The 14,821-nt window shown below is 41.7% G+C and overlaps 1 protein-coding gene across 39 annotated transcripts in view; it reads right to left on the bottom strand.

Moving 5' to 3' along the window:
* The window catches only part of Rbfox1 (RNA binding fox-1 homolog 1), a 2,027,889-nt gene that overhangs the window by 316,616 nt on the left and 1,696,452 nt on the right, over positions 1 to 14,821 (bottom strand). For 6 of the 39 annotated variants that reach the window (XM_013142023.3, XM_013142028.3, XM_013142027.3 and 3 more), the window contains 2 exons: positions 3,487 to 3,541; positions 2,653 to 2,851 (listed from right to left, as the gene is read on the bottom strand). The exons of the other annotated variants lie outside the window; for them this stretch is intronic. In XM_013142023.3, the coding sequence (XP_012997477.1) occupies positions 2,653 to 2,739 (87 nt within the window). In that variant the 5' untranslated portion in view covers positions 2,740 to 2,851; positions 3,487 to 3,541. Of the gene's footprint in view, positions 1 to 2,652; positions 2,852 to 3,486; positions 3,542 to 14,821 lie in introns of those variants that run through there. 39 annotated transcript variants of the gene reach the window in all.

Here is a 14,821-nt window from a genome sequence, read left to right as displayed (position 1 = left end):
ATATATCCAGTAAGTTTAGATTCTAAATAATAGGTTCATTTAGGCAGAACATAGTAGGTTCTGCCTATCTAACATGGTAACAATTATAGCTTTTGTGGAAGATGGCAAGCAGGGTCCATATCAGCTCTGAACTCCCTGAAGAAAAACTTCTTAATAACCTCCCAAAACTATTAGAAGATACCCCCACTGACTGTTTTTGCAGGGCTGGGTGGTTATTCTCTTAAACCCAGTTTAAAAAATATGTATAATGATTTTTATTTAGCTGTGCAAACTAAACCTTGGCACTGTTCATCTAAGTTTAAAAAGTGGGTCTTGAGCATATACAAAGTACCAACACTTTGGCCACAATCATTGACTGTTGAGTTTGGAAAACACTGAGAGTCTCTTCATTAGCTCTTCCACGTGCTTGTAACTGCTACAACTCAAGAATTTTGGACCCAGGGACATTCCTACCAAGGGTAAAGTACACATTGTTTATTTTGCATAATAGTATTGACTTCCTGATGGCATTATTTAGATGCTGATGGCACCTTAATTCCCTCTAGGAAAGGCTTTGCATCTTGAACTGAGAGGAAACCAACAAGGTCAAGGATGTGGTTAGCAAGCTGGCAAACTCAGCTGGGAGACAGGGAAGGCCGCTGATGAGAGAGTGATGATTACACTTTTCTCTCCCTCTACAACCCTCCTTCTCACCATCCAGCTATGATCACAATGGGGTAATTTTGGTCGCTAGATGCCGAAGTGTAAATAACATGGGCTACATGAACAAATCAGAATGAAAACAAGGGTCTGTGCACAGTCATTCAGTATGTTCCACAGGGTATGAAAAGGAGAAGATGTAGAGTTTGCAACAGCTCGCCCAGAGGTGCCTCAGGAAGATGTTTTTCTGACTGATGGGTCGCAATCTCTCAGAGGCATCACTTGTGCAAACAGAGAAGGGTCAGCCTACGGTTTGCAAGCAAAATCATGTGTTTTGTCCAAAAGTAACAGGATATGTTTCTAGAATGCTCTGCAAAAGAAGAAATAGGGCCTCCCCAATTTCTTAGCTGGTCTCTGCTTCTTCCCATCTATCACTGGGGTAATACGTCCAGAGTGGCATTTCGTAATGACAGCAACATTCCAGCAAATCGATAGTTATTTAATTCCCAACAAGCTCTTGAGTCCATTAAACCTGATTACATTCACCCATTTCTGTGGGTGCCGTTATTTTTCCTACAACGGCACTTAATCTATAACAGGAACTTATGAGAACTTTCAAAAGCAATTTCAGCATCAATCAGCATAGAGTGAAGGGCGCGATTTGCTTGTAATTATTTATTGGATGGGGTTGCTGAGGGTCTGACAAAACTGCAGCCACTGACCTTCACCCCAAATTTTCAATAGAAGCAAAAAGAATGCTACTCCCCAACTGAACGTGGAGTCCCATCTCAGAAGCAGCAGTCTTGCCGCACCAGCCTTCCTATGCCAAGAGACAGAATGGTTTCCACATAGTGGAAGACCATCTTCCAGGTGGTCTACCTATTTATAACACAGAATATAGAGAAAACCTCCAAACTGAGCAGTAGCCATATCTGGGATATGAGCCTGGTTGTTACTTCAAATCCACCCTGTGTGGCTCTAATCACCAAGCTTCTTTCTGTAAACAAAAGGTAACAGCTATTTTTAGGAAAGGAGAGACAGTGTTTGACCAGAAGCCTCCTGAGAAGCTTCATTCATGAGCTAGTTATAGAGCTTTTAATCATGGGATCTGCGGACAGGGTGCCCAAAAGTCAAAGTGAAAGGCCAAGGTAAATCATTTTTCTCTTTCATAGAAAGGAGATGTGGAATCAACTATGAAGGGACAGTACACTAGACAAGGCCACTTGGTTTTCTACAGTAACCAGGCTCCATCCCTAAGAAGGGTTAACATTCTATAGATTTAGACTATACCAACTAAGACTGTATCTACGACAGAGGCCAACTTATGCTAAGGGAAGAAAAAGGTCCAAGTTTCTCATTGGTTAAGTGAACCTCTCTGCTTCGAATTAAGAGGCTTAAAAGCCAATCCAAAACACACCTCAGCCCTCCATGCTCATGATGTCATCAAAATGTAAACAGCCAGTCTGGGCTTCCTAGGAAAACTTCTGAACTTCATACATTAACCATCTATAGTGTGTTCCTCTCTGCCTTAGGGCCATCACTAAGATCACTAAGGAGCCTTCTTGAACACACAACCCAAGTGGGGGTGTCCTATGAATTACCATGAATTTCTTGCTGCTTCTGTTTCCTGGGTTAAAGTTCCAAACGGCATCGCACCATGTTAAGTTACTTTGCCTCGTGATCTGCTCTGGGAGACTAAGTCCCTCAAAAAGCCAGGAAGGAGAGCAAATCTTTTGCCCCATGGCCAACCTCCTGAAGGAAAGGCATGAATGTTAAGCAGAAGCCAGATCAATACAAGCAAATATAGCTCAAGTACACCATTTATTCAGCCATGAGAGATGTCAATAGCCAGATTAGGGTGATCCATCTTTTTGATTTCCTACTGTCTTCTCACTGACTACACGAGGGCTTTTTCCTGTATTAAAAGTGTTTGCTTTCTCAACCATAAAAATTCCAATTATTACTCTGAGCGCTCTGGAGTTAAGTTGCTTGCTGGCAAAGGCCTTGAATTACCTGAATCAGCCCAGGGAAGAAGGGGGCTGCTGGAACAATCATAGGCACGCCATAGGACTGCAGGAGGACTCCTTGGGACGCCAGCATGCTTTAACTGGAGGTATGATTCCCTCTGAAGCTCAACACATCAATGGAGACTTGGGGGGAAATCTATAGACCCAACTTCTTCCGAACTACAAAGCCGAGAGTCAAATCGCTTCTGTCAGGAGCCAAGAGCCCATCAACACCGAGAGGAGAAAGAAAGAAAATCCGCATCAGCAACTCTGAATGTGAAAGTTTTCTTCCCAGACAACGAAGCGAAGCGGCAGCTGCAAAGTTGAAGCTACCAAAATGGAAGGTGCTATTTTGGGAGCAGCTTGCCTAACATGACTAACCAAATACTCTTCATTAATTTAGTTCTCAGAGAGAGCGAAAGAGAGAGACAGAGGGACAGAGGGGCTCAAGTGCTAAGATAATGGAGTCGCCCTGATAGATTTGGCCAAAAGACCAGAGATATGGTCCACAGGGGATTTTTTTAGAGAATAACTGCAAAGTAAAAACTTACATGATTATCAGCTGCTGTATAAAACTCAGACTAAGTAGGTTAACATGGGCAGCCCTGGGTGCTGATCAAAAACACTCTAAGGAGTTATTCAGTGCTCTCTCTCTCTCTCTCTCTCTCTCCCTCTCTCTCTCTCTCTCTCCCCCTCTTCCTCTCCCTCCCTCTCCTTTTCTCTCCCTCTCTCTCCTCCCCCAGCTCCGATTTCAACTTTAAAGGGACAATCTGTAAATTATACAATTCAACTACCAGCCAATATCTGCACAGGCTCCGAAGAGAGTGAACAAATTACTTACCCGTGTTACGCTACTTTGCTCTCACAACTCCCTGAAGTAGGTGCTGCTCTCGGGTCTAGTAACAAAAGAGAAACTGGGATTATGCTAGGGATGCAGTTTTGCTCCTGATCTTACAGCTTGCAGGAGGCAGTGCTGAGACCCCAGCACATTTCCAGTCCAATTCCTAACTGTGACACTATGCCCATTACTGCATTCCATTCTGAAATAGTTACACCTCTCTCTCTCTCTCTCTCTCTCTCTCTCTCTCTCTCTCTCTCTCTCTCTGTGTGTGTGTGTGTGTGTGTAATTGTAAAGATATTTATTTATTTTAAACTTTCAACTGGGAGAGATTAATGTGCAATATATTAATGAGAGATGTCTCCCTGTTCTCAGAGATCAAAAGAGATCAAAGGTACATGTAACTATTGGGTGAGAAATACAGTCAAGCAACTATTTCACATCTTTCTGGTGATTGCAAGTACTCAAGTGATTGTTTGAGATATGTTCTATGGAGGTAAATAAGTTCCTATGGGGATGACTTGAATTGGAATCATCCTGAGTGGGGAGCCAATCAGCTGAGTGATTTCAAACTAATTCGTCCACCTCTCTGAACTTCAGTTTCTTCATTAGGAAAACAGTAATAGTCTCTACTTCATACATGTATATGATGAATACATCAAAGTCCTTGTTGTGACACCACAGTGTGTTACAGGATACAGACTACAGGCAATTCTCATGGTATAAACCCTGTTCTACTAATGGTTGGGTGGACACATCTTTAACTGACATTGCCAGCTTAGACAACATCAAAGTGTCCAAATCTTCATTCTAGGAATACATGTGGTTGCATTTAGAGCTCCACAACTTTGACAGCAGTATGAAAATTAGATAAGTTGAGATCATGTAAATAACCCCACAGATACAAGGTCCACTGAGACTCACCTTCAAATACAACATCCTCTTATCACCTTCCACCTCCCTCTCAGAATACAACCCACAGTATAGATTTTGTCAAAACAGGGAGAGCTTCAGACCCCGCCAAGCATATTCAGCTATTGGCTTTTTCTAAATCCAAATGTCAATTCCTTCACTTTTAGATAGCCAAGGTGTTTTTACACTACACTAATTTTAGTTGCTTGATTTAGCTGCATAATTACATTTCTAGATAACGACAGCGGACAGGGTTTGGCAGAGAATTCAATTATTTAAGGCTGAATTTGGCCAGCTTGACAAGGTTCCCCTGTAATTGATTCTCATGCATAGGAGTGGCCACGTTGTACAATTCAGAAATCTTCCCTAACAGCTGTGGACTGACCCTCTTACCCAAGAGCCTATGTTGTATCTAACTTTAGCTTTGGACTGTGACTTTCAAAACCACATTTCTGAGAACTTACCAGCAAGGACAGAAGCATCACTAGGATATGGATATGTTTTGTAGTGGACTTTCCTTTGGAGATCAGGGGAAGAGAGCATGATTAGGGAGGTAAGGTCTGGGGCACAGTAAGCTATGGCTATTTGTTTATATATGGCCCTAGAGACTGAGCCCAGGTCTTCCACACAGAGCTACATCCCAAACCTATTTTTAAAAATTTATTTATTTATTAAATTTTGAGACAGGGTCCTACTGAGTTACTAAATTGACCAGGCTGGGCTTGAACTTGTGATCTTCCTGCCTCAGTCTCCCAGGGTACTGGGACTGCAGTTATGGTTCCCCAGACTCAAAGAACAGGTATGAAAGGGAAAGACCACTGAGCCAGGAAGCAGGGAATTTACTTCTCTCACATAATCTAGGAATGTACACAATTAGGCTCTTGATTTCCTCAGTACTAAATGAAAGTGAGACTATCCACTTACTCTGCACTAAGAAAGGTCAAAAATCAAATATGTAGGAAAAATCAGAATTACATAAACAAAGTCAATTACACACACACTGGATACGAGTGATTTCAGTGACTGAAATGAGAAAGTACATGCAAGACACGTGATACATAGCTATGGTGTGTACAAAAGGTAATTTCTCTCTTTTTCAGAAATCTATCATACTATAGCTTTTGCTGCTCCAGAGTAATAAGTATCTTCCTTGTCTATTCTGAAACTAGGAGTTGTTTTATGGTTTTCTTCCCCCCTGAACTAGGAAGCACAACGTACCACAGGAGTTTCAACTCTGTCCACCTCATTATCCTTCACTGCCTGCATGTTCCTGTGTTGTTTTTCTGCCTATCATCTCCAGTTCTAACCACTCTTGCTCATATTTTCTGATTTTAAGATTCTTCTTACATTTTATGTTCCTATATGATTGTGGTATTTGTACTTTGAAATTGTGTTGAGTGTATTCTTCTTCTAAAATCACTCCTGATAAGAAAGCATATCAATAAAAAAGCATCATTAAACAAAAATCTTTCATTCCTAACATGGGTTTATTTTCTCAAATGAGATGCGTTGTGATGTTGTTTTCATGAATCCTCCACTAGAAGGAATTTGTTCACTAACTCAGAGTATCTCCATTCCCCAGCAGCTGGGACACATGTCTTGGGGTAAATGCTTACCCACCCAACATGCGACATTCAGCTTGTGATAGTTGCCATGGCTTAAAATAACAAAAATGTGGAGTAAAACAGTAAGGTGAAGGAGATGACAGACGATTCTCACAGTTACAGGAAACACAACTTTCCAAGCATATTGAAGCCCAAGAAAGGGCCATGCAGGGTTAATTGCTCTGGCCACCATGGACAGAGGATGCCAACCTTTCTTTTGTAAATATTCAGACAACAGACCTTACATACTCTGCTGCAACTATTCAATGCTCTGTTATTGTAACATGGAAAAACATCCATTGACAAGACTTAAATTAGTGATAATGGCCATGTTTCAATAGTATTTTATTAATGGCCTCCAAAACTTACATTTCCTAGTATTTTTACAGGAGGTAGAGTATTATTTTCCTTCTGATTTACTTCATCCACTTAAAAGTATAAAAATCATTCTTTTCTCAAGAGTGACATGGAAATGGGCAACAGCCAGGTTCCGATCACAGTCTGTGCTTTGCTGATCCCTAATCTAGAACACATATTTTATCTAAGAAGTCAGACTTCAGTGCAGAACACAAACACTGAGACCTTTTTATTTCCTCTTCTGCTTCCTTGCTCACATGTTATCTTTCCTGTAGCTGCTTTGCTGCCAATTCTGTGCCAGCTTTCCTGGGCCAGGTATTTCCATCAATGATTGTGGTTTTGACTTTCTCAGTTTATGACAATGGCTAAATCCTACCCCACACCTATAAAGTTTCCCCATCTTTCTCTATCTTTAATTTCGATGCTCTCCTCTTACAGTATGTGCTTTTTGGCTGTCAGACACTGCGTCTCTTTCCCCAGATTTTAGGAGCTAGTTTGAGGATTTTCTGCACACTACCACCTTTTGTGAATGTCAGCTGTGCAAAGTTTAGGCACCTATCTAAGTGCCCCAAAGAGGACAGAAGTCAAAGTGTGAGCTGCAGCACGGGAGAGGAGCATGCAAGGAAGATGATCCCTACTGCTGGTTCCATCACCCGCAGACCCAGTTGCAGCCAGGGACCAGACCATAGAGGGGCCCAGGATGACTTAATTTGCACTGTGCAAGCATGGGTTGATACTTCAAGATGAGAGTATTTCTTTTGCAATTTAGATTTACAGTGTGTCTTGAGAGATCAAAAGATTTAGGTGTGCTGGGTCACATTTCCTTGTCTCTATACCTCCACGGGTCAGGGGCTCTCATGTGACCAGCTTCATAAGCCTTTGCCTGCTTCCTAAAATCACCTGAACATCACTGCCATGCGATGACCATGAAAGCAAAACAAAAGACTTAAACAGGATCACTTCCTGATCTTATTGCTAAAATGTTTAATATTAATTGTATTTTTTTATTTTCAATATTTATCCTAGCACACAAATTTCTAGATCATTAATGACTCACATCGCCCTATTTTCAGGTAAAGTAGAAAACAAAGAACCTCTTGGAGTATCTGAGGCCTTTCACAATATTGTTCACTTTTACTTCACCTGATTCACCCTCCAATGCACACTATCCTTCATCCTACAAAATACTTTTCTGTTGAACTACACTATTAAGTTTTCTTTGCCAAATACTTCTATGAATTCAAGTATCCATTCAAATTTGCTTGCTATGAAAAAATGCCCCCTTCCCTTTTTCTTTCCTTCTTGCTGGTCTAAGTCAGTCACATTTTCTGCAAAGTCTCAGGCAGTACTAATTCCACTATGCCTTCTCTGAAGGAGTCCTTTTAGATTTGTGTTTAATTCCCAAATGGATAACAGTGTATCTTGAACTATTACAAGTGATAACACCTTCAAGAAGACAGATTGGCTCTAATGAAGAGGCATGGCATACATTCTTCTGTACCCACTGGCTAAAAGGGTAACTAGACAAATGAAGTTTCCCCAAATGCTTCAGACATGATCAACTGGAAAAGAATGTCAAGAGGCTGCAAGGGGTCCCCCAATAATTGAGAGCTACTTGTATCTCCAAGGTCTCAAATGACCCACAGCATCATGACAGAGTAGAAAGGCCTGCATTTCAAAAGCAGGGAAGTTGGGTTTGGATATGGGTTTTGCCTCCTTTCACAAGGATTTGTCTAAGATGTCATGCTCAGCTGGAGCCCTTGCCTCTACAACAGTAAAATGGAAAAACTGTCTGATCTCACAGGTGTATTGTAGCAGTGCCTCGACATGTTGAGTGTTGGTATCCTTTGGTACTCGGAAGGCGTTCTAAAGGTGCTAACTTATCGTTATTTCATTCTTTGAGATGTCTTTAATGTACCTCTGAAAATTGTTTCCCAGTCTCCGCTCCTCGGTCTGCTGTGTTTCCTCGGTGCCTCACCACCATCCCACACAATATCTCTGTTGCAGGGTTTGTTTTACTCATCCCAACATGTCTGCCTGTGTAAACAGCCCCACCCTTCAGCAGGCAACTCCTCTACTTCCTCCAGAATTCAGGATCCACTTAGCTAAGATCCTGAAACATTAGCAGTGATTTGTTCCAGTTTGGTCAACTTGGCCAGTATTTGTATCCAAGAAAGCTTTTATTTTATCTCCTCCACCTCTTTTTCCAGCACTCAGTTTTTCTGCCTTTTTTTCAGAACCAGGCATAAACTTGATGCTTCATATGTCCTTGAGGATTACCTTTCATCTGTGGGAGGCAACAGAAGCTCAAAGAAGTGGTGCATGACTTGGCCAGGGTTAAACAACAAAGTGGGTCTTGTTAGTCACCAAGAAGCTGTTCTCTCTGCTTGTCTCCAAAGCCCACAAAATCACCAAGAATGACCAACTAGGAAGCAGCTTGAATAGAGTTGATAAATGTCACATACCACCAGGCATGTGCTCACAATCCACCAAATGCACGAGAAAAGACAGCCCGGGAGAGATGTACCTAGCCTGGGCCCTAGGACAGGGAGGGAAAAGGAAGGGCAGGAAATGTAGATTAAAATTAAAAATAAGAAATGGAAGGACATCAATAGAAATGCAAGTTTGTAAGTGTGGAGCAGAAGGAGGATTAAAGGGAATGAGGAAAAATAATTAAGATATATTATGCACAGGTGTAAATTCCCTATGATGAGTATGATCATTATGTATGCCAAAAACATACCAATACAATTAAAATCTTAAAAGAAACAAGTGGCATGGGATGCACCTGTGTAACATGGGCACTTAGCTGAATTTCCAGAAAAGGGGTGCAGGCTCTAAGAGGGGTATCGACATGGCACCCAAGTCACATCAACATTTCCTTGATTACCAAGGCAGACAGTTTCCTTAGGAAAAACCTTCATAGTCTGTGGGAAGATCATTGCGGATAAGCAGGCAGCTCCCCATTACTGTCAACCCTGCTGAGATCCTCACTAGACCTTTAGGAGGGTGACCTAGCCAGAAGAGTTACACCCCAGGAGGAAAAGCTACAACATTAACCTTCCTCGTTACTGATTACTGATTCAGTTAATATAGAGAAGACAATTAGTATATAACAAGGTCTTACAAGGTTTGTAGCACCACTAGCTATTCTTGTTATATTACTATTTTCACTGTCCAGACCTTTTCCATACCACACCTGACCCCTGGTTGGAACCTCCAAACCACAGTAGTTAAGAGCTCATGCCCTGCTCACACTGAAAGTATGGTTTTACCAAGCACTAGCTGTGTGTTTTTGTTGAAGTCACTTAACTTTTCTGTGCTTCGAGCTTTGGAAACAAGAATATGATTAGTAATCATGACTCATGGAGTGGTGTAGAGGTTTAAATAAGAACAATATACCAAAGCAGTTAGGTGGAGAGGGGCTCATGGCAGAGGCTCAGCAGATGGATACTGTGTTTGTCGTAACGACAGCACCACATGCAGCAGTTGGCTTGGAGCATCAAGCAAGCAATAGCCAAACTCTTTTCAACATCTAATTGGTTAAATAAAATAGTGCTTCCAAACGCAACCCATCAAAATTACTCCAAACTGATCATTAGAACACAAGGGCTCACAAAGCGTATGTGTATGGCCTCTGCACAAGAAAGTATTGTTTCGAAATCAAAGTATTAGAAACTTGTGTATTGGATCATTTTAGAGGAGATGATGGTATCTGAATGAGGAGTAATTCCAAGGATGTGGGATACTGTGCCACCCGACCCAGTAGCACTGTTCCACCTCCCAAAATGTGTATGAAGATGTACAATGGAAATGGCAGTAGGTCTTGTAAGTGAGGAGGCTGCTGATTATCATTAGAAATTTGAACCCCCAGTGGTACAGGCAGCATCAGGCTTCTCTTGGTTCATTAAGCACTTCTTGACCTGATTCTCCTCTGAAAGCCAGACTGACTGGCTGAATGAGCAAATCTAAGAATATCAACCCTGCACATCATCTCTGCTGAGATCAACAATGCTTCAGGAACCAACCTCTGACCTGTCTGGGGATGAATGGCAACTGGTTTGAGAATTAGTTGACCTTGCTTGAGGCAAACAGATACTCCCTGAGGACTCTCAGAATGGAGAATGAATAATCAGCTGCTCCCTAGAAGTTCCTTTGTGCCCTCCCGACATCTCCTGCTTTCTGTGTTGCAGGTGCCTGCTGGAGCCAGGCACAGAGAACACTCCAAATAGCACCAGTCTCCCGCATTGGGATGCAGCCTTTCTGTCTAAGCCCCATGCAGCTACTGAATGGGCTGAACTGCCTGAGCTCTGTGGGCATCGTTTTCTGCTTAGAAACCGAGACGGGCAACTAGCAACTCCCTAAGCACACTCCCCAGGACAGATGCCTCATTATATGCTACACTATGAAAAGATCCTATGGGCAAATAAGTTGGTGAGATTTTAGCTTGTACTTTGTCCCTCTTGGAGACTCATGATAACTTTTAGCATATAAAAGCACCTGAGAAGTCCTGTAAAGAAGAAAACCAGCTTGGCTTTGTTTGATAGACTTTTCAAACTGATTTGATGACCGAGATATCATTCATACATCCATCTTTACATCCACACACCCACTCATCAACCTATCTGGATACTCATCTATCCATTCTCCATTTTTCTACTTATCTATCCACTCATCCATCCAACCATCCATCCACATAATTATTTGTCCACCATGTACCCATGCTCTGTCCATCAGTCATTCACATCAATACACACACACACACACACACACACACACCTCCATCCACCCATCAATGTTGCTATCTACTGTACTCCTTGTTCATCATGAATTAATTATACATCAGGTTTCACCCTATTTTATTTACTTTTTCTATTATTTCTTCCTCCTACTTCTTCATATTCTTCATTATCACCATCATAGCCATTGCCATTTATTAAGTGTTTACTACACACCAGACATGACTATCCTTACCACATCTGTCATCAAAGTATATCCTCTCCACTTCTAGGAAGTAGATACTGTTAAATTTGTTGCATTGCCAACAAGCAAAGCTAAGCAGCAAGGGCCAAGAGAATGGGCTATGGCCTTCCAGCTAGCCCATCCAAGGCCATGAGACCTTGAGCCCCAGGACAAAGCAGCCTCCCTTTCTCAGCTGCCAAGAAAAGCCCTTTTCTGGCATGTGACACCCACATGTGCCAGTAGTGCCGTGCCTGGCATATGCATCAAACAATCTGAGTTGCCTCTTACGCTCCTTGCCCCTCAGTCCCTCACTCAATCATAACTACTATGATGACATTTAGGGACCAAAGACTGCAAACAATGGAGGCAGAAGAGTAAATGGAAGAACTCAAGACCCAGAGAAGAGTAAGCTATTCCACTCCTGCTGTGTCTTCAGGAAATGGGAAAGGTGCTTCCAAACAGGAGGACATTTAAGGTACTTGGAAACATCCAGTGACTCCATGGGAAAATCAGGAAAGTGTGTCATGGGAGGACACATCAGAAGCAGTAAAGGGATCATCCCTTTACCTCTTCTTTGTAATCTTAACACATTATGTCTACCTTCAGGCTGGACTATCTTCAACTTTTCCCATATTAATCCCGTTTCCTAGGGGAAACAATGGCTCTTGATTCTTAATTTTGAAGCTCGTTGATATCTTTGCCCTCATCCTAGAAAACTGCATTTTACTCATATAATTGTACTGATCATTGCAGGGAGCTAGTGGCTTCTCAAAGATTCATCTGTAGATTCTGAAGTTGTCAGTAAATGGCTATCAGATTTTGACATGTGCAACAAGTATGCGCTGTGCTCTTTCATAAAGGACAGGCACAAATAAAGTCAAAATCCTGTAAGCCAGGCTTATACTGGAAGGTCAGATGGCTGTTCTCATGGAGAAACAAGGTCAGTGTGACTTCCTGCCTTGTGACTATGGAGATGTATACCTGCCACTCAGATGACACTCTACAGTTTGGCAGAGGTCAGGTTTTTTAGGTGAAAAGAAGGTCAAACAAGTTGGAGAATTCCAGTGTTCTACTTTGTAAGTCAAGTCAGTCTCCAAGAAATTCCAAACCATATCGTTAGCCCCTTTGTCCAACAGCAAACAATCATCCAGGAAGAAAATGTGGGTTCTCCCTCCAGCCTCAGACACTTCCAGGTATTGAGCAGGTACCAGGCATCATAGGGAACCCACCTCACAGTACTCAGAGAGAATGGGAGGTGAAGAATAGACCTTTGTCCTCAGAAGCTACAAAGAGTATGTCGTAGACAAAACAGACATACAAGAAACCAAAGTGTGCCAACTTCTGTGGCTGAGCCTCTTATCGGAGCATTTGTCAAAGAGCTGACCACTGCAAGATGGTTTCTCAACGACGTCATGCCCAGACAGCTGGTGTAACACAGGGCCTCTGACAGGTGGAATTTCCAGCTTCCCAGATTAGCAGTGTCCTTCTGGAACACTCTGGGGACATCAGAAACGGAACCACCCTGTGTGACCTCATTTCCTTTAAAATTCTTATATTACAATCTATTTTTAACTATTTTAAAACAAATCATAAATATCAAATATTATTTACCAAAAATCTTCCAAATTTTGGGGTAGTAGCTCATTTAATATTCAACTACAACTTGAGTTCTGTTATTATCTCCATATAACTGGAGAGAAAATGAAGCTCAGAGAATTTATGTAACTTGCCCAAGATCACACATTCTGTGAATGCTGAATCTGTCTTCAGAGGTAGATTCATAATCTTCTGCTATTCAGTCTCTTGTGAAAGGGCACTTATTAAAAAAATAAACACTACATATATATATATATGTATATATATATAATTTCTTCTGATTTTAAATCTATTAATAAAAGCAAACAATTCTTATAATACCAACATATCCTATTGTTCAAACTGAGGGATTTAATCCATATCAAGTGTAGGGTCAAGATCTGTTTGTAGCAATGCCTATGTTGCTCTGGGTAAGTTTCTTAAACTCTCTGAACCTCAATTAATTCTCTTGTAAATTGAGGGCAATAATACTCCTCTCAAAGAGTTACTGTGGGAACACAGTAAATAATACAGCAATGCACTTTAAATTCCCAGGCTTGACTCCATTCTTAAATGTTTGATCCCTATTCTCAATGCTTACATCTAGCACAACCATTTCTATTCACCTCTCAACAAGAATGCTAGGTAGCCATTTAAATGATTGTTCTCCACAGGCTGGTGCCAACTATCCCACTTCTGTGCATCAGTAAATCCCCATTTTTCTCAAGCAAGTTTGAGTTTCATCCCCTACAACTAATGGATACTGGATTAATACTTAAAAAGGTGTAAAAGTATCATGTACATGCACACACACACACACACATGCCTGCACGCACACGCACACACACACACACACACACACACACACACATAAGAAAGTCATATTTTTATTGTATTAGAATACACTTTTCTAGAACTTGCTATGTGCCAAAAACAATTTGTAGCACCTTCCAAGCACTAATGCATTTCATCTTTTAATTCACTGTACTGTTTTTCATAGCTCCTTCATCCTACAGATAAAAATGTTGGGGCTTAAAGTTGACCTTATTCATAGGGACTTGAGTGGCAGGGGGACTTTGTCTAAAAGTCTCCCTGTGTGGTTAGAAATCTTGTTTCTTTTCTTCTCCATGTCATGCAGTACTAAGGATGCTGAAGTATTTGGTAAGTAAGGAATCCTGGAAATCTACTAAGGAGCTGGCACCAACACTCAGGTGCCCACACTGTAAAGCTTGCCTCTTTGCTGAAAGCTCTTCTAAGTCCCCGGAAAATCTTTGTGGGCGGCACACAAGGATTCCAAAATATCCTTCCAGAGAAGCCCTACTGCTGCTGAGCCCTGCCAAACAGACTGTACAATCTCAGACCATATTCATCCTCAGACATGCAAACACTGACCTGGGATCAACTCACCACAGCCCACGTCTTCCTTTTAAATAATGCTTGGCAGAGAAGACTGTCCCATCTACACTGTTTTCAAATGTATCTGGCTGATTAAGTGCTGGTTTCTCTGCATATCCAGCTACCACAGGCCTGAACTCAACATGTCAGCATTCCATACAATATTTCCCGTGCTCTTTCCTTCTCCCCCAACCATACTGCCTAGAGCTCAAGGTGGAAATTCACAGATTCCAGGGTGGCCATTTGTTTTAGGATTACCATACAGACCTTGCTTCCTTGGAGACTCTATGGCCGGACTCAAAGATGAATGCTCCTTTTAGGACTAAAATAGAACAAAGGGACAAAAGGGAACTGAAGGATTTAAAATTAGGATGAAAGAAGAAGAAAGGGGAAAACAAAAAACCTTGGCACTGGAGTGGCCTGCCTTAACTGCCTAAAACTTACCAATGATGCTCAACTTTTAGTGTGGCTGATTCCCATATGTCTCCACACTCCCACTGGGACCCAACATTTGCAGACGCTATTTATCATTC

Source organism: Cavia porcellus, unplaced genomic scaffold (genome assembly GCF_034190915.1).
Source record: "Cavia porcellus strain 051 isolate PalLab524CR breed Dunkin Hartley unplaced genomic scaffold, mCavPor4.1 scaffold_16, whole genome shotgun sequence".
In the NCBI taxonomy this organism is placed as follows: domain Eukaryota; kingdom Metazoa; phylum Chordata; class Mammalia; order Rodentia; family Caviidae; genus Cavia; species Cavia porcellus.
Note: the sequence above shows the minus strand (reverse complement) of the source record. Positions and strands in the feature narration are given on the sequence as shown.